The 19672-nt window shown below is 39.9% G+C and overlaps 1 protein-coding gene across 1 annotated transcript in view; it reads left to right on the plus strand.

Annotated features, from left to right (window-relative positions):
• ADAMTS9 (ADAM metallopeptidase with thrombospondin type 1 motif 9) overlaps positions 1 to 19672 on the plus strand; it is an 876266-nt gene that overhangs the window by 679402 nt on the left and 177192 nt on the right. The window contains exon 29 of the mRNA XM_085624697.1: positions 12597 to 12764. Coding sequence (XP_085480823.1) covers positions 12597 to 12764 — 168 coding nt within the window. The remainder of the gene's footprint in view (positions 1 to 12596; positions 12765 to 19672) is intronic.

Here is a 19672-nt window from a genome sequence, read left to right on the forward strand (position 1 = left end):
ATATCTACAGCAGGCACAGTAGCCCAATATATACATATGAGTATTTATAATTTGCTCATTTTTCACCTTGAGAGTCACCAGATGACAATTGTCATTAGCACATTAACAATGAACGTTGTGTGCTGCAGTGACATTGTCCCCATCTTCTCGAACAAGGCTCTCTCACTCTGTAATCCATTTCCTCCAATTATCACCCATAACAATGTATCAATATGTACCTGTGAACGCTGAAATGTGCCTCCCATAGGACAGTGGCATATCTTGCCCTGCAGCATTACCTATTGCAGAGAGAGCTACCTGTCCTCCCCCTTCCACCGTAAAAATGGGCTTCTGTGGCTCCTGCAAAGCACTAATACACCTGAAGCTGAAACGACAAGATCATGATTAGATTAGTTATCTTTATTTTTCTGTGAGACATGAATCTCAGGGCTCAGGTCAATTAGCCCCTGCTACTCTCCCCTTGTGAGGGTCTTGCTGATAGCACAGTTTCACCACCTGAATCAAATACTCTTCTGCACTTCAAACCACAGAAATATTTAGAACTGGATATTAGTGACCGTATTATGCATAGTGTGCACTGCCCCGGTCTGCACACAGCACACGTTTCACTCAGTGTTCTGGCAGCTGAAGTGGACATTGCATCCTATTACTGTGAATGCGCCGTCTACGGTGCAACCACAAACTCCTACCTACCCAGGGGCAGTGCATTTAGAAAGACTACCAGATGTTTGAAGTAGCCAGTTCACGTTTCGCTATGCACGCAGCTACCGGCCTGTACTCCAAAGAGGACAGAGATACCAGGTAAGAGCCTGCACTTGCCTAGAGAGGGATGGTGTGTGTGTGTGTGTGTGTGGGGGGGGGGTGTTATGGAACTCCCTTCCCCTCTTTGAAAGGTCACCTTTTGGGGGCACACTAACTATCCGCCACCTCTTTGTGGCATTATTTCAGTGTGCCTCCTGACAGTTCTTTAATATCAAAGTGTCCCGGATGCATAGAAAATGGGTGCACATGCCCGTTGCATCCCCGGGGCACTTTGAATAATATGGCCTCTTGAGTACCAAATGTAGATTGTGTGCTATGGAAATTAAAATAAGATAAAACAGCATAATATGCGTTACAAGTGCTTTTACTCAGCATGTTCAAATTGATGTTGTTTTACATTTTGTGTAGAAAAAGTGAATTATAAAGAGAGACAGTTATTTATTTGCAGAAAGTATCAACTGGTTATACAATTCCAAGGGACAATAATTAGAACTGGGGCTAGCCTGGGTATTATTAATTTACCCATGATCATTTCTTATCGTTGTTATTTAATTCTATTTCACAATTGCGTTTGCCATACAATTAATTCTTTTAAAACAACATCTCGATAGATACATGTCAGTATATTTTATTCCGAATTTTAACTAACTTTTTTTGGTAAGCTAAGTCCAGGGATCCTTGTTCACAAACAACAAGCATGCAAGTTGGGTGGAGATTTACATCCTTGCCTAAATATATTTAGTTTTTTTCCTTTTTACAAACGTTCCCAGAAGTATGCCAAGAAAGCTGCTCCAGATGCGAGTGCCCAAGCATACTTTTGTGGATGTCATGGAACATATTCCTTGGATTCCTGTTCCTGCTGCAGATTTCTGCAGAGAGGAATGCACACCCCTGAGCATGCATCTTTTTGGCTTTTCTCTGGGGGAAGATAAAGCCCATTCACTACACCCTAAGCATCTCTGAGAGTGATCTGTTTCTCTTCCCACCCTAGGAGTGACTAGTCACAAACTACACATTTGGTGGGATTTGCTATTGCAAATTTCTCCACACTAGTAAATCTACAACTGCCAGGAATATACTTTTGTGAATACCTGGCAGGCTTAAATGAGGTTCCTTTGGCCAAAAACGTATATATGGCCGAATATAACACTGTGAATAGAGCCCAGATGTGGAATCTTGCACAGTTGGTATGTATGTGAAATAGCTCCCACATTAAATTCGTGTTCAATAATCTTGAGTTGAAAAGGTTAAGGTAATAATCTTGTGTTGAACATTATTCTCTATATGTTGATGTACGAATCTCATAACTTTTATTTTTCCATTTTTATTAACATTCTGTTTGTGGGGTTATTAAGTCTCACGCCTGACCAGTCACTTTTGGACTTTAACCGAGGACACTCTTGTAATGTGCCCATGTGCTCGTCTCTATACTTGGAGGAAGCCCCGAGCCCACCACACTCCTTCACTCCATTTTACAGGGGCAGTAACCCCCTGTCCTTTGCCTGTGCTCCACCGCCTTTTCACTGAGGGGATTCCACTCCATGGCTCCGATTGGTACGCAACAGTCACATCTAACAGGCATATTTATCGTTAGCTCTGCATCACGACTTTTATATTCATGCCTCTCCTCATTGCCTGGCAGTCAATTTAACAATTACTAGTTGTATTTCTTTAGTCAACACTGGCTCTTATTTATTCAACAGGAAAACATGGGCTGTGGTAGTTCAGGATACAGGCCAATGTACAGCTCTGTTTGTTGATGAACTCTTTGAACAGACCTCAAGAAAGCTACACTTTTATGTTATAAACTATGTCATTATCCAAAATACAATAATGTAGTTGAGTACTGGTCGGAACATGCACCACTGTTACTTTGTCCTGTAATAGAATAAAGGGAATACTTTTTTTAAAGGAGTACAGTGGGCAGAAAATACATTTTACAGTGGCATTAACTTGAGGCACTGAGCGTATTCTTTGTCCATTTCAGGGCTTCATCTACATGTGTATCTGATCTTATAAAATAATCATTATCCCAAAAAGAGGAAGTTGTAAAATAATTAGATGGGTTTTCTATGCTACAGACAAAACCACTTTCAACTTTGTGATAGTCAATTGGAGTCAAGTAGCTATCATTCAAATCATTATATTGGCCTAATGTAGAACCAACCATGATGTACAGCTGAATATTAGCAGCACAGGTGTAACAACTTAAACATGAGTGTTAGTTTAATTGTAGTAGAGACCAGATCTATGTTAAAAAACACAATGGGTGATCAGCAGGTGTTATCGCAAACATAAGTCCTGAGCAGTTAAATAAGACTGAGTTGTTTCTGCTGACTGTGCTTCACTAACCCTATACTAGACTATCAATTGATGTGGTGTGACTCTCTGGTCAGCAGGTATCTCAGCATAGAAGTCAGCTCTTTAATAGGGAAAAACCAATATTGGAGAAATAAGGCCCATTAGCGAGTAAATTAAAATCAGAGAATGAAATGCGGTTTAAGTTACCACTATCAATGGTCGGAGGGATTGCTGTTATAACAAGCATTGGCAAAGCATGCATTGCATTTTATTAATTAAGTGCATATCCATATCAGATGTTATTTATTTTTGGTCATGTGATTAGGACTGTAACTCCATACAACATGGTACATTGTTGTTGGCCCTCGATTTAGGGTTTATGCTATTATCACTAGGTGACTCCACATACAGAGCTTTTATGTGGGTTTCCCACGATGAGTGCGAGATGTTTGTGGTAGTGGGTCGCTGATTTGATCTAAAACAGTTATTCATCCACTTCCAAAATCGCTTCTGATCTCGTGACTTTATTATTTCATAGGCTTTGTTCCAGTGGATTTCTACAGTCATTCTCAGGTGGGAGAATCTTACTTTCCTGTAATTCCGGTGAATTGCTGCAAACTTTGCCTGGACTAATCTGTGCTCATAGGTGTCTTTGGTGTTTTTTCGCATGAAGTTGTTTAATTTGTGTTTTATTGCCACTATTAGTTGTTTTTGTTTTGTGAGGTGATCATCTTTTAATTATTAGATCTTGGCTTCGTCTTGGTGCTTAGTTTTTCCTTTATCTCTTCCAAAAGGTGTTCCCAAGATTTTGTCAGGATCAAATGGCCATTATCCTGGGTTGTTCTGATCAGGATTGATTCCAATTCTTTGTTGATTTTTTCTTTGTGTTCTATTGTAACATAAATCCTCTCACTCTTGAAGTCTGAGAAAGAAAAGTAGCAAGCTCCCTCCAAAGACAGCGCCTGACATTTGACCTCGGTCTCTGAATGCACAGAAAATGTGACAAGATAAGAACAAGATTTACAGGCCTGTTTACAGTAAAGGAGCACTCAGAAGGAAACTGTAAAAAAGATTTGTGTGAAGGAAGGTATGAACACGAGCTGGAAAGCTTAAAACAAATAAAGCCAGCAAATGGAAATCAAGAAAATGTGAATTACAAAACCACAATGCCAATGGCAAGTAATGACCAGAATGCATTCCTAGGTCAACTTTCTGAATGTCTCCAATATGTCTTTAGCAAACCAGATAGCTGCAACCTAGAAATGGTTGTCTTGTCTAAATTCCTCTTCCGTTTTTCAGATATCCCTATCCCACTCACTCTTTTTCTTTCATAAACTTAAACTTCTTACCAGGTTGATTTGGGTGGGAAGACAGCCTAGAACTGAATAGACATGTTAATTAAACCATTAGAGAAGGGAGAAATGAGAGACCCAGATTTTCTCAGATATCACTTAGTGTCACAAGCTAATTTTCCCATATACTGAATAAAGGTGGATGCTCATTTGCCTCATATAGTAGCAGAGAAGGATCCAGTAGAATAAGGCTTGCTGATGACCATTTTATCTATCAAACAGCCTAGATCCTCCAACACTATGCATACTGTCAGGTGTGCACACTGGGTGTGGCATACATTCTTGCCTAAGGCATGATTAAAGTATTATAATATCCAAATGTACCCCTTGTAGATAATCTTCTGCTATCACTCACTTAAGAACCTACGATAAAGACACAGCTTCCGAAAAGAGAGATCAGATAACTGTGTCACCTGTTCCCAAATGGGGCTTTTATATCTATAGATACATTTAAATCATGCACTGAGTTCAGCCCACAAGATCGCTTCATACATTTCAGACCTGGGCATGCAGCCAAGGCAGCAATCCCCACATTGCCATTGGCTCCCTCACAGTACAGACTCTGACCCAGATATTAACCTCAGCTTGTATTAGAAAATGGATCTCCAAACTGTATAAGCTTTGTTCTGAAAGGATGGAGCAAATTGATCTCGCTTGAAAACATCTATGGGAAAATGATCATGGGCTGACTATTGATGATAATAAATGGACATTTTGCTGGGCACAGGTTCAGCTGGTCCCTATGAACCAAAGGCATACATTTTTACAATGTAATTTTTTAATCTTCTGTATTACACTTCAGCAATGGGTTTGACCCTAATATCCATGTGAAATGCAGGTGCTGCCTCTGAGATGGGGCTGATTTCCTGCATTTAGACTGGTGATGTTGTATGGTAGCTTAATTTTGGGGCAATGTGAAAGTAATTCTTGAAGGCATCATCGAGCAGCCGTTAGCCTATGCTCCTCTTGTTGTAATCGTTAGGCTTGCAGCTCTAATACTATTGACAAAATGAAAAGTGTTAATGGCTTGGTTCGAGGGGTCCCCGCCAAAGACTAAGCTTTAGAGGCAGGACACACAATACTGTACAGATGCAGCCCATGGATTTGCTTTAATACAGCCTACCCATAGCATGCCCAATGACATATATGGACCTCTTTGGAGATGCCTAGAACAACAGACTAAATCGGAAACGGATGCAGTCGAGGCTCCAACGTTTATGTTGTAACTGAAACAGTATACAACGAATCGAAACACTGCTCACGTTCATATGATGCAACTGTTCATCTTTCGTTTATTGCAGACATTTGCTCTGCTACACTTTGCTTACATATGTACCCCGGTTGTTTTTTTTTTGACTAGATGTATAATTGAGGTGACGGTCCTTTGTCGGCAATTGATGTTAAATTTTACCCATGATGTTTGTCTGTATAGGTGATATATTGCTTGGTTCATTTGCTTTGGATATGTACATCGTGTTTTGTTCCAAATCAACTGGAGATCTATAAATAAAATATATATATATATTTTTAAAGACTACCTACCAACCTTCTGTGTGAATATATTCGTTCCACTTCCCAAAGGACAGTCCTACCCATCAATCACTTTCTACTCTGTCACTTCCCTAAAATGTGATGAGCAGTTAGTAGGTGCTTTACTGTTTGTAAATAGCATCCATTTAACACTTTCTGCTCCTTTCACCTTCAGGATAGTCTTGAAAAATGAACTCTTTGAGTACCTCCCGGTTCTCTGCTCCTTCTACTCAGCGTCACTGTGAACAGAGAGGTTTCCATTTGAACTTATACAAATTAAAGATTTAGATATAAATGACTTTTGGAGGCTGTCGTAGACTATGGCAACAGTCTGTATATCATACTGCCACCCTGACACAGAAGTAAACCCTCTGACAGTCCCACACAATGATTCCCATATTCATATAGGCTTAGTATGTTACAGCTTCACAAAGCCAGCTCTTGGATGTGTCTTTTATTTAAAGATCCACTTTTGCTCTTTCTCTAGTACAAACAAAATGTACATTGCAGATATTAGCAGAAATCTATGTATGCAAGCCAAAAACTGGTCCCTTCAATCCCATTCAATCTGCCCAGGAGGAATACAATTTGCTGTAAAAGTGACTCTTCTTTGGAACTCTTCATCTACCCCACACGACAGATAATAAATAGGGGTGGGAGGAACTCTGCGGAATTCCGCAGAGTTACATGAAAACTCTCCGAGATTCTGCAGAGTCCTCCAAGTAGGCAGAAATCATCATGATGCACTGCTCGCCCTGATTTATAGCACCTGAAGCTTGTTCCTCACTGCAAAATCAGTGCAAACGGCACCATGCAGCGCATCAGAGGGCGCTGCTTCTTTGATGCCGCTCGAGTAGATTTTCTACTCTAGCAGCAACTTTCTCACCAAAAATGGTTGCGACCGCCCGCGTTGGGAAAATCGTGCCGGGTCCCCTACTAGCACCCAAAATTGGCACTGGGGGACGTCAATTCTTGCTCATACTGCGTGCAAGAAAAAACTGCACCACACGCTGAGTGGCGAAGTTTGGCAAGATCTCCGAATCAGTAAAAACTCCGCTGGCAGAGCAGAATTCTTTGCCCACCCCAAATAATAAACACCTCTCATGACACCTAGGAAAAACCAAAAACAGTTCCCTTCGTAAAGCACAGTTGGTAAAATGCAGTTTTCTTGTATTAGTATTGCGTTCTTCATTCAAACGAACATTGGTCACTTTGGTAGCTATATTGGTGCCAGTAGGCTTTACTGTTTTTTGGTGGCTGAAAATAATTTTTATTTCTAATAAATAACTTCTTCTATTAAAACGCCCATATCCTGAGCATGTTCCACTGTCCCATCTGTAACCAGAACCTTGTTGGAAAAAATAACTTTTTCTTTCCTAGTAGTTACATTTTGCAATTCGTTGCATTCCAACTGAGAAGAAACAGCAATCCTCTCAATTTATCGAAGGAAAAATCTTGTTTATTTATCCTTTACTAACATAGTAGACGAATGTTAATAGAACTAAGTTTAAGATTCTTTTCTCTTAGACTGACTGCAAGCCATGTCTTTGTTGCCTGAGCGCTATGCAGAAAATCAGTTAACTAACATTCAGTTTGCTTGCTGTTATCTCGCTCCCTCCCTTAAACTAGCCAATTAGTAGAGGCATGTTAGTACTTTATAAAATATGAAGTTTAGTATTTAACATTTTTTATGCAAATTATTAGTTGTGCAAACACTATTAGACAGAGAGGTTTACTTGGGCCGGGGCTATCCAGATTCTCAGGCTTAGACGATTTAGGAATCCCATTTAGATTTAGTGCACATAAATGTATCACTAGCATGGCTTAGATTTATACCTTCTTGTTGGATACTACTGACTCAAAATATGAACATATAGAAACGCGAAAGGTTGCAATTATAATCTATTTTTTTGTTAATATTATGCTCCCTTACATAAATCTGATTACAATAGACAGCACTTCTTTCATTGAGAGTATTCAGCAAGTTACATCACGTACTTTAAAACATCTGATCCTAAGTTGTGACAAAGATTAGTTGTTTGAATGAAAAGTTTAATGCTTAAGACTGAGAAATTAATTCTATACATGTCTTACAGAAATTTGACACAATCTGAAAATGGTACACAAAGTGTATATGCCAAAGGCTTGCTTGAAAGGAATAATTATTTAATGGTGATTCCACAAAGAGACTAGAATATATTTTTTAGGTCATGTGAGTAACCCACCGCATGCAGCCAACACTGAAGTGGGGCTATTGGACAGGCGCAGGACTAGTCAATTAAATACTTCTTTCAGGTTTTTTCAAGGATACTCAAATCATAGCTTCGATTTACAAATCCTGGACCCCACCACTCCCTGGGTCCACAGTCTAGGATTCCCAAACCCAGCAGATGTTTCATAAATCCTATAATAAGAGTAGTTTTTCAATCTTTATTTAATTGTCAGGGTGCATCCGTTTGGTTCCACCCAAATATGGCTGGGGGTGGGGGGGGGCGGGTTCAGGGTAGGTCACCCTGCCAACTTATGCCTTTTATGTTTTTTGTTTTTTTTAAAAGTGCTCAGTTTACCGTGTTGGGTAAAAGTGACAGCAATAGAAATTGTTCTGTGATAGCCAGCAAAACCAGTGCTACGGATTTGTGAATCAGCAGCTAAATTTGCAAAACTGCAATGCATGATAAAAGAAAAAGCTCCATAGTTCAAAGATGAGTTGTATGTCTTTAACATGATACACATCATAAATCACAACTTTAACATTATCCAACAAATCATCACTGGATTAGAAAATCCACAGGGGATCTGTGAGTCAAGGGTACAGATAGCTCTAAAAGTTAATCTGTTCGTGCACACACTAAAAAAATGAAGTTTTCCACTTATAGTTTACTAATTTAACTAGAAGTTCTAATAAGCATAGTAAACTATAACTGGTAAATCTCAATGTTTTTTTTAGTTTAAAATGTTTTGCTTTAATTGACATTTTCAACTAATTATAACATTACTTTAACCATTGTTTTTTTCCAGTGACATTCTGAGGATTTTCAATGCTAAGTAAGATACTATCATACCTAACTATAACGTCATTTTAACCTTTGATTTTTTTCAGTGAATTTCAAGGGGATTTTCTTAACTTAAGTAAGATCTTATTACCACATTTAACCCCCCTGCGGGCCACCAAAGCCCTGCTGTGCACGGTCTTAGGCCGCCATGATGTTGAGTTGGGCACAGGGCCAGGCTCCCCCTTCCCCTTGTGGGCAGCTAACTCCCTATAGACACCCAGCCCACATTTTTATTTTTTGCAACGCAATTTTTGATTACCTCAGGAGTCCCTTGAGACACCCTCAGAGCTTGATTGCAGCGAACCCTCCACTTTCTGGACCTGTGGAAGGACTCTCAGAGAACTGCTTTCTGCTACAGCCTGCTGTGTACTCCACAAGACTGCTTTGCTGAAGCAGGAAGAACTGCTTTGCTGCCTGGAGCCTGCCTTGAATACTCAGAGGTCTGACCTGCTGCTTGAGCCCTGCTTCATCACTTGAACCCAGGACTATCAGAGCTGCTCCAAGGGCTAGTTTGCTGGCCTCCTGTTTAGAGCCACAGGGACATATCAGGCTCCCACCATCTTGAACCCACACCTGGACCCAGCCTCAGTGAGTCATGACCCCCACAAATGGTGCCCCTTCAGTCCTGGACCCTTGGTATAGGTGTTAAAGGTGCCCAGATAGCTAAAATCCAAATTTTGGGACTTTTACATTTTTTAGATAAAAACTGCTCTGAGAACCCAGGGAAGACCGGGACCAACCTGCTTGTCTATCGCCCAAAGTGCATAAACGCTCAGCCTGACTTCACGGTAGCTCTTCTGCTACATTCTTCTCCACAGCAACTAATCCTGTTCGACCGTCCCTCGGTGAAGGGGTGTCCGGTCTCCTTGAACTCTCATCGGCTACAGCCTCCAGCTTCGTCCCGCTGAAGATTTTTGACTTCCAAAAAAGAGACGAAGTCCAAATGCAAAATTCTTCATGGCGACTTTGTCCAGTGGCTCCCAATGACCACCCTCCTTCCTAGGACATCCCCTGCAGGCTTGCCCTACTGAACTTTACCTTCTGAGAGCATTTTTTCCCAGAATTTTGTCTAAGTCCGAAGGTAAACACCAACTGGGCCCAACCCACTTTTTGCATCAGACCTGTGCTCAAATGCAGTCTGACATATTTTCGACTTTAACCAGGTCTCGCGCGACTAGATGTCCATGTTTGGCACCTTGATCTTTTAGGCGCTCGATTTTACAAAAAAAATTAAAAATTCATCACTCTGGTTCTACTGATTGTATTTATATCGTTTTGGTGTCAAATAATTTATTAAAGTTTACTCTTTTTAAAAGAAAATGGTGGAAGTAGTACCTAAAATTACAAGGGCTATGGGATTAGAGGTTCCTCTGACGCCAGTGGTTTGCCTCTTCGGACTGGTGGTGAGTCCTAAAGGACCAAAAATCCCTTATATGGTCACCAAGCTTGTGCTTCTCCTGGCCAAGCAGGGAATATCGGTCAAACAACAGAAGAGTGAATCCTGGATCCAACAATTAAATATAAGCATAAAAGAGAAAGTGTTGTGCTCACTGTGTTTTAAAAGAACCTTCACTCACCAACCTAGTTGGTGACATGCTTCATCATTGGGTTCCCACCAGAGAGACCGAATGCCCCTCTGGTGTGCTGCGACGCCTGAATTACAGCGGAGCTGGATCTTTTGGAAAGACAGTGCAATGGTAGTGACAAAGTGTAAAGTGAAGTTAAAAAGGTGTCGCAATTTTATCCAGGAAAAATTTTAATGGTGGAAAACTGGACACAGTTAAAATGAGTGTGGGATGCGTAAAGACTGGTTATAATAGACCAGTTGCATCCTAAATATAAGTGAAAGGGGTCAACATGTTTCTGCTTCAAAAGGTTATTCACAAAGCATTCATCAGGACCTAGAGGGACTAACACGGCGGTATACGCACGCTAAGGCGCACCCTAGGTCTGGTGGGGGACAGGACTTGTAGTCACACATTCGTCAAAGTCCACCGTCCGCCCAGAACCTGTCTGCACCCTCCAGAGACTCGAGTCTGTTGTTTGACCGATATAACCCAGGGGGATTAAGAGTGGCTCCCATAGCTTGCCTCCCTCTCTTGTTGTTGTTCTACAAGCAGGGAATAGCCATTGGTTGATTGGGCACCTGAGCACCACTGACATCCTCATGGCTGCGGGATCTCCTTAAATGGGGAGTAGCGGAGGAGAGCCACATGCACCTTTCTCCAACTGATGAAGGTACTAGGGACGAGATTATGACACTGGTGCTTCTCAACAGATTCAATGATGAGGATAATTCTAGCTCTGACAATAGCTCGGATGGTGGGGTGTGACTTCTGCGTAATTTGAACTATTGTATAGTTGATGTGTTGGACAAGTGTGACATCAAAGAACCTTTCACTATATGCCTAGCTGGATGACTTGGATTAGGTAAAATACTTTTCCTCGCAGGGCATTCTCTGGTGCCTAGTATGCTACTGTCTAATATTGAGATGTCATATCATATGGATGTGGTAATTCTCATATTTTGTACTTGGGACCTTGCACTGCTTGTTCTGATACGTTTCTTATGAAAATTAATAAAACAAAGTTAAAAAAAAACTCTTGCATCCTGTTTTGGTAAAATAACTTTCGTTAAAACAAATACACGTATAAAAGGCCACAACATAAACCATGTATGCATATGTGCAGAGTATAATAAGCAATTTATTTCTATTGATGAGGAAGAGAGTGGGCATTGTGACTCAACTCACTCATGCATCGCTTTTCATGAGCTATGGTCCCATCCCACATTCCGTAGCTGTAGTAAATAGCATATTACACTCTGCGCATCTAAATGTACACAGTATTTTTACATGTAGATTGTATCTATGTACGGACAGAGAGGTATTTTTATTCAATGTTATGTTCCTATATATATTTTGTTATTCATACACTATTTCTTTATTGTCTGTATTAGCATTCACATTTCACAAAAAATATATAATAAATATTAAAATAATGAGCATGTAATATAGGCCTTTCCAACTAAGGATACTGTGGAAGATCCCCTGCTTCTACAAATCAAACATCTAGTGTAAATTACACCAGCACTGTTGCAGTCCCATGTAGTCCCTTTTAACCTCTGCAGGAGTGCAACAAAGAAATTATTGAAAATCCCAACCTAGTCACAGCAAAGTCTCAAGGCTCTGCTTCAACCTTCAGAAAGCTCGCCATGTTTCATGCTCTGTAAAGTAAATCTGCTAATTTCCATGACAACAGAAAATCCAGCTCGATATCCCACGTGTCATGTACAAAGTTTAAGGAGGAACAGAACCGAATGTAGTGCATGGAAGTGAAGTTCATACATTCCTTTTGATATTTCTTTGTAAAGATTTCGAACTAGTACATCTCTTTTTGCCTCACTGTTACTGCTGTGATCATAACAATCAAGCCAGTGACTCATCTGATTCCTTGCACTCTGCCTAGGGATGTGTAGATGTTTTTGTTTGAATCAGAAAAATAACACATTCTGCAAGTAACAAAGCAATAAAAATGTGTAGTAGATAGAACGGAGGAGTAACGTCAAGTAAACATGCACATTTTTTTCAAATTGCAGTGTTCGGTTTCTTGTGGTCGGGGAAATAAGTCCCGCAGTGTCTATTGTGTTACCCAGGAAGGAGTACAGGTGGAAAGTGAATACTGCAAACACCTTGCAAAACCAAACGTGCAAAGAAAGTGTCGAGGCGGAAGATGTCCAAAATGGAAAACCGGAGACTGGGGGCAGGTGAGAGTCAGATTGTATTTTATGCTTTGAACATTATTTGTTACTTTTGAATATTTATGGTTGTATAAATTGAAATGCTATGATTTCCTTACGGGCAAAGACTGCAGTCTCAGTTCGGGATACATACACATTTAAGAGGTTTTAAACGTTTAACTCTTAGCACATTAAGTACAAAGTTAACCAATATTTTGAAGGTAATTAAATCTTAAGAACTTGGGCAATGTGGTATCAAACAGTGAACCTTGTTAAGGACAAGTAGGATTTCATGAAACATTCTTGGGTAAAAGCCAACATTCCTTCTTGTTCGTGGAGCCATGATGTGAACAAAAACACCAGGCGGTGGATATTGAAGGTTGCCAAATTAAGAAGGGTTTTTAGGAATGCAACACATATATAATATAGTTTTATTCTATGGTTGGTCTACATGTAACGTTGGTGACCACCCACAAATCTGTGGATCTGTGGCTCTTTACACACGTATTTATGGTGATTTTGCACCCCCGAAAACTGATGTAGACATACACCTATAAATAGGCAGTAGTAAGTCTATTTTGAAGGTAGGAACAGGGATGGAAAATTTGTAGAATAGAACGTATTTTTCCTCAGAGGAAAATTGTTTACATCAGATAAACAAAAACAGAAATTAACTTTATTATAACAGCTGGTACACAACTTATCAGAATATCCCAATATACGAATAATTTGATTAATTTCAAAGTATGCAGTCTGCAACTACTTTCTGCGGCCCCTCAAAAACTGTCTTTCAGAAAAACCACTGAAGACTCACCTCTTTCAATTACCCTATGAAGCCTATCTTTAAAACTTTGCACACTTGATGACTTCCTCATCTCCTTTGCTCCACCTCCCTCTGCTTACTAGCTCCAAGAGGCAACCACTCGGGGAGAACTTCACTCTATAAGTAGCCCAAGTAAAATGAAGTGAAAAATATGCAACAAGTTGTTGTCCTAGAACACAGTTCTAGCACAAGCAAGACACCATTTTTGACAGAGAAGTTTAAAGAAGTCTTATTAAGTTGAAATTGAACAAAGTTGATAATAACCAAAATAAAACAAATAGATCTACCTCTATGTTGGTAAATACAACTCTACATATAAAAAAGCAAAATTTAGCCATAATATATACTATTATGACCGGGCATGTTGTGAATCACTGAGAATTAGCAACGTCTCTGCAACCTTTGTTTATGTATGTTTATCAAAATACTTAAAGTACATTACTTTATGTTAAAAATTGTTTATTAGACAAGAGTCAACACAAAGAAATCCCTAAAATAGTTCACATTTTTAATACATACAATATTTCTTGATTCATTCTCATTATTAAATGACATCTTTGTTCAGGAGTTGAGCAGGAACAGTAACATCATTAACTTCACTCAACAAGGCCCATACAGTAGCAAAGGCATTAACATTATCCAACAAGACACTGGTTGTACACATTCCATACAATTTCATGATAGGTAATGAAAAAAGAGTTCTGCTTCATTAACAAATGAAAAACTACTCTAGAGCCTTTTTCAATAAAGTATGCCCATTAGTAGCTATGTAAAAATGCTGTGATATACTTCGACTAATCAATTTTTCAAATGAAAATGCAAAAACCCTGTTCCAGTATTATCTAGACCATCTAATTTCTTTGCTCAATTGATTACTACCATTGAGGTCTTACTTACACCTTTGTTGTCTCTCACAAATGATGTGATAGAGTATATTTCCTGTCCTTTGGGCGCGAATCAACCATCCACTTAAAAGCTGCAAAACACTATTTAACTTCGCATTTATGTGAAAAGAGGGAGCTTTATGGACCTTTTTCCCCAAACAATATTGATTTTCTAGAAGCTTAAATAAAGGAATGCAGTAATGTAGTGCATCCCACAAACCATAAAATATGCACCTGGAGCATCGATGAATACACATATTAATATTAAAACATTAAAACCCAGTAGAATTTACAGAATGAGAAAAGACAATTTTAGTCATGTTCACATGTAGCAAAATACACTTCTTGTAACACACTGAAGTGTGCATATACTTTTACGGAAGGTTTGCACTAATTTCCACAGCCTCCATTGGCCTACCTTCCCAATCATGAGTTCTGAAATGGCACACTAGGGGCTCACAGGGAAGGGAGCAAAACAGACAGAAGACACATATGACTCCTGCCTGAATTGCCTAACCTTGTACAGTGTTGTTGTACAGGATTATGCGCCCAACCTTAAATTGGGACTATTAATGAAATTATGCTCCTTTACCTGAATAGGATTTTATTGGAATTAGATGTGGATATTGGCTGCTTATTGATACATTGAACTGCTTTTCTTTTTCAACCAAAGTTTTGGAGAAAGTGGCTAATCTTCCGATTTGAGAAGACTCGTATACCAACAATTTTTTGGATCAATTTCATGTAGGGTTTCCATGACTGAGTTAGTCCTAATAGCAGTCCCTGATAATCTTTATGCCTCCATGAATGCAGATCAGATGACTTTGGTGGTATTTTGGACATATGAACCACATCTCAAACGTTCTCATTCCCTACTTATCCACAGGTTGCCAGAAAGGCCTATAAAGCAGGTTGCAGTGGTTCTACTTTTTTCAAGGACACTCAAGCAGTTCTCTGGGGTTACACAGATTATGTCCTAAAAGTTTGGACTGTGGAGTTTGATAAATAAAAACTGTTCTCATCTATGATTCCATGCTTTGCTTTACCCTATCGATATGCTGAAAACACATAATTTACAATCAAACTGGTGGATAAGATGGAATACTATCTAGCAAAGGTTCAAATGTATTATCTGAGGGGATGAGATATACTGCCCCCATAAAAAAGATAAACTAAGATCATGGTAGTTGTAGGGTCCTCTGTTATCTGGGCCGGTTTCTAGGACTTAATTAAAAGTCTATATTTTTTTTTCCTCATTCTGCCAATTTACTTGTTGTCTATACTCCCATCCTTCTCTGGTAAACAAGGCCAGGTTGGAGTCATTCCACTTAAGAAGAAAAGCCGTTTCCACTTCCACCCTTCCCTGGAGTGCCCGTAACATGGAAGGGAACCGGACCAACGGCTAAACATTGGCTTAATCATTGGACCTCCAGCTTTGAGTCCAATCCACCAGCTTAACCCATATTTTCTCTTGACTGCTGGGGTCACATGTTAGGTCCTGTTTACTTATATATACATCACACTTTTTTTTGCATTCCAGTGAAGTAGGTGGGACATCCGACTTCCATGATTTACAAATCTCCCGTCTTCCTAAAAGAATTAAATAGAAAATAAACCTTGCATCTAGTCTACTCATGCCAGTGGGATTATCATGACAAAGTTAAAAAAACACCAGGCGGGGACTTACCCTCACTAAGATACCTGTGACTTCAGTTAAAAACTCGCATACCTCCGACCAAAACTTCATAATGGGTGGGCATGTTAAATACATGTGAAAATCATCTGCTGCGAAATCTCTGCATCTTGGGCATTTGTAATGTGACCCTGAGAGTTTTTCTAATCTTGCTGGGGACCAATAAACCCTGTAGGCAGTGAAGAGATGGTTGCGTTTTAAAATGGCAGGTTTGACAGTCTCTCTAAGCATTGCGAAAGAACCCATCCAAGCTTCTCTAAAATTTATATTCAGCATCTCGTATCCCCAGAGCCTCTGAATATCCTTGTCCAAGTCATCTTCTGCGTTGACCAAAGTGTGATACCACAAGGCTATCTCCTTAACCGTGCCAGTTTTTATTGCTTGGTCTAACCAGGTATCATCTTCCTCGTCGTTCCAGTCTTGACTCGCCCACCACGCAGAGAGCTGGTAATACTTGAACCTGGTTAGTTGGCCCCCTGTGATTAGTTTCAGAGCTTCCCAACCAATTACCTCAGTTCCTATATTCAAATCTACCCAACAAGAGATACCTGCATTCCTTAATGGGAAGCTGAGTGAGTCATTCAAACACTCCAGGGTCCCCGGTGACTCCCAGATGGGGGCCCTAGATGAATAATAGGTAATTCCTATTTTTTTCCGGATGAGGACCCATACTTTCAAAGCCCCCAATCTTCAATCGTACTTTTTTGAAAAACTTCGGGTCTCCAAACTTAAACAAAAATTGGTCTTGGCCCTCCCTCAGTTCACCAAGCATTGCCTCAAAAAGGATTCCTATTGCAGAACTATCTACTTTAAGAACTGACGGATGCTCCTAAATAAAGAAAAATGCCTGCCCATAAGTCATCAAATCAGCCAGGGCAAGCCCCCCCTTCTCCAGTCTCCTCCTTAATCTTTTCCAAGATATGCAAGAACCTTTGGAGGCTCAGATGAAGCTACCCAGCTTTCCTTGGAGTTTAGCAATTTCCCTTTTGTCAAAAAATAATGGTATAGAGTTGAAAAGAAATGTAATTTTGGGTAAAATAACCATCTTGATAAGGTTAACCCTGCCATATAAATTTAGAGGGAGATTTGCCCATCTAACCAGCAGTCTCCCTACTTCTTGGCTGATCTTTTTCCAGTTCACCGTAGTAACTTCCGCCAATTTCTGCGCGACTATAATGCTAAGATAGCACATGCTCGGTTTGGACTGCAATGATCGCTTTGGTTGGTTCCATTCCATGATCTCAGTCTTATTTGTATTCACCCTATATCCTGATATCTTCCCAAATACTTCCGCTATGGTCATTAATATAGGAATGGACAATTGTGGATTCAGGGTATAGAGTAAAAGATCGTTCGCATAGAGAGCTAATTTGATCTCAAAATTTCTATATCTAAAAGGAACGATGTTAGTATCCTTTCTAATCCAAGTCACAAATGGTTCAATGTACATATTAAACAAAAGCGGGGACAGGGGACACCCCTGTCTTGTTCCACGCAATATATCAAACCATTCACTTAGCTCTCCGTTTACGAGGACCCTTGCTCTTGGTGAACGGTACAAAAGTTGAACGTCCTTTATTATGTTAATAGGAAATCCAAATCTCTTTATGACCTCCCAGAGATATGGCCAGTGGACCTGATCGAAAGCCTTTGCGATATCAACTACACCAAGCATTAAGAAAGTTAGCTTGTTGAGCTGCCTCCCAGGAATAAAGCCTCTCTGGTCGTTGTGTATGATACACTTAATGATCTTAGCTATCCTGGTGGCCAAAATCCCTGCGAAAACCTTATCGGTATTCAACAATGAAATGGGCCGCTAAGAATCGACCAAGAGAGGGTCCTTATTGGGTTTCAAAATCAATATTACCGTTGCCTCAGCCCAGCTTAAGGGAGGATCTTCCCCATCTCTTAATATTACCCTAAGAAGCTCCTTAAGAGTTGGGATCACATTATCCAAGAGGCACAGGTAAATCTCAATTGGGAGGCCATCCGGCCCAGCGGCCTTCCCTCTGGCCATTTTTCTAAACTGCTGTCGGATCTCCTCCTCTGTTATCTCGACTACTAGAGTCACCTTTTAATCCTCGCTTAGATATGGGAGTTCGATATCCTTAAAGAACCCTTCAATATTTTCTCTCCCAGGGGAGATATCTTATTTGTACAATTGGCTCATATGTCTAGAGACTTCCAACCCAATTCTAGAATTAGTATCCACTATGTCGCCTGTTGTATACTCTAAGACTTCTTATTTGATTTAGAGCTTTATCAGCCCTGACATTCCATGCTAGCAAAGACCCGCTCTTCTCCCCATATGCAAAATGCTGTCATTTGCTGACCTTCCATCTGTCCAATAGTATCTTATCAAGGGCTCTTTCATATTCTGCTTGTAATGATTCTAATTGCTTCGTAAGGGAGGCCACTTTACTGGAGCTCTCAAATGAGGCCTTTTGTACCTCCCGCTCTTTATTTTTAATAGTTTCCAATAACTTTTCCTCATGGTGCCTCATACTACGTTTTTTACCCATCATGATGGCAGTGCCTATGGATCTTAAAAAAGCTTTAAAAGAATCCCATACGATTTGAACTTTTGCAGATCTGTTGTTGGCATAAAAAAAGATCGCAGCCTCTTCTTTCGTTTTAAGTGTAATTCCCTCATCTAGCAGGATTGTCCTGTCCAGGGTCCACCTTATTATACCCATCTTATTTTGGAGATTTAGTGATAGGAGGACAGCCGAAAGATCTGAAAGTATGGCAGGTAGATGCTTAATCGTTTCGACCCCTGTTACCAACTCCTGATCTAATAAAAAATATGTGAATGTTGGCCGTACTTTTTGCTGAAAAATGTAAAATCCCTCTCATCACCCATCTTGTGTCTGCAGATATCAATTAAGTTTAGCTCATTAATCATGGTTTTGAGTACTGCCATAGTTTTTGATGGGGTAACATATTTAGCTTTGGAGGTTCCATCCAAACTTTTATTCAAGACTAAATTAAAATCCCTTCCAAAATTCACTGGGGCACTAGATGACAACAGACATGATTCAAGTTTGATTAGTGCATCTGGGTTGTCCTCATTGGGCCTGTAATAATTAACAGCATCCACAGAGGTTCCTTGTATTCTTATCTAAGCTATTACCCACCTCCCAGAAGAATCTGACATTGGCCTCAATTCTCTTCAGAAACTCCATTACTCGAGCTAACTTCCTTGTAGACCTCAAACCATTTACATTCCAGGACACAAAGTGTACTAAATTATTTTTAATCTGTCGATCATTGGAACCCATTTACTGCCTACCTCTTCAGAATTTAACTTGTATTGCGCCACCCTTTGTAAGTCCGCATATCCTAATGAAGACCACCAACCAAATAGCAGGGACAAATATTTTTTTTTTCTCCTGACTTGATTTTATATTTGACGATAATATGTCTTTTAAGCCACAGATTAATCCTTTATTACTGGCTGGTTTTAAAATCTTTAGGACAAATCAACTTCCAGATGCCAGTATAAAGATTATGGTTCAAGCAGTGATTGTTGCAT

Source organism: Triturus cristatus, chromosome 9 (genome assembly GCF_964204655.1).
Source record: "Triturus cristatus chromosome 9, aTriCri1.1, whole genome shotgun sequence".
Taxonomy (NCBI): domain Eukaryota; kingdom Metazoa; phylum Chordata; class Amphibia; order Caudata; family Salamandridae; genus Triturus; species Triturus cristatus.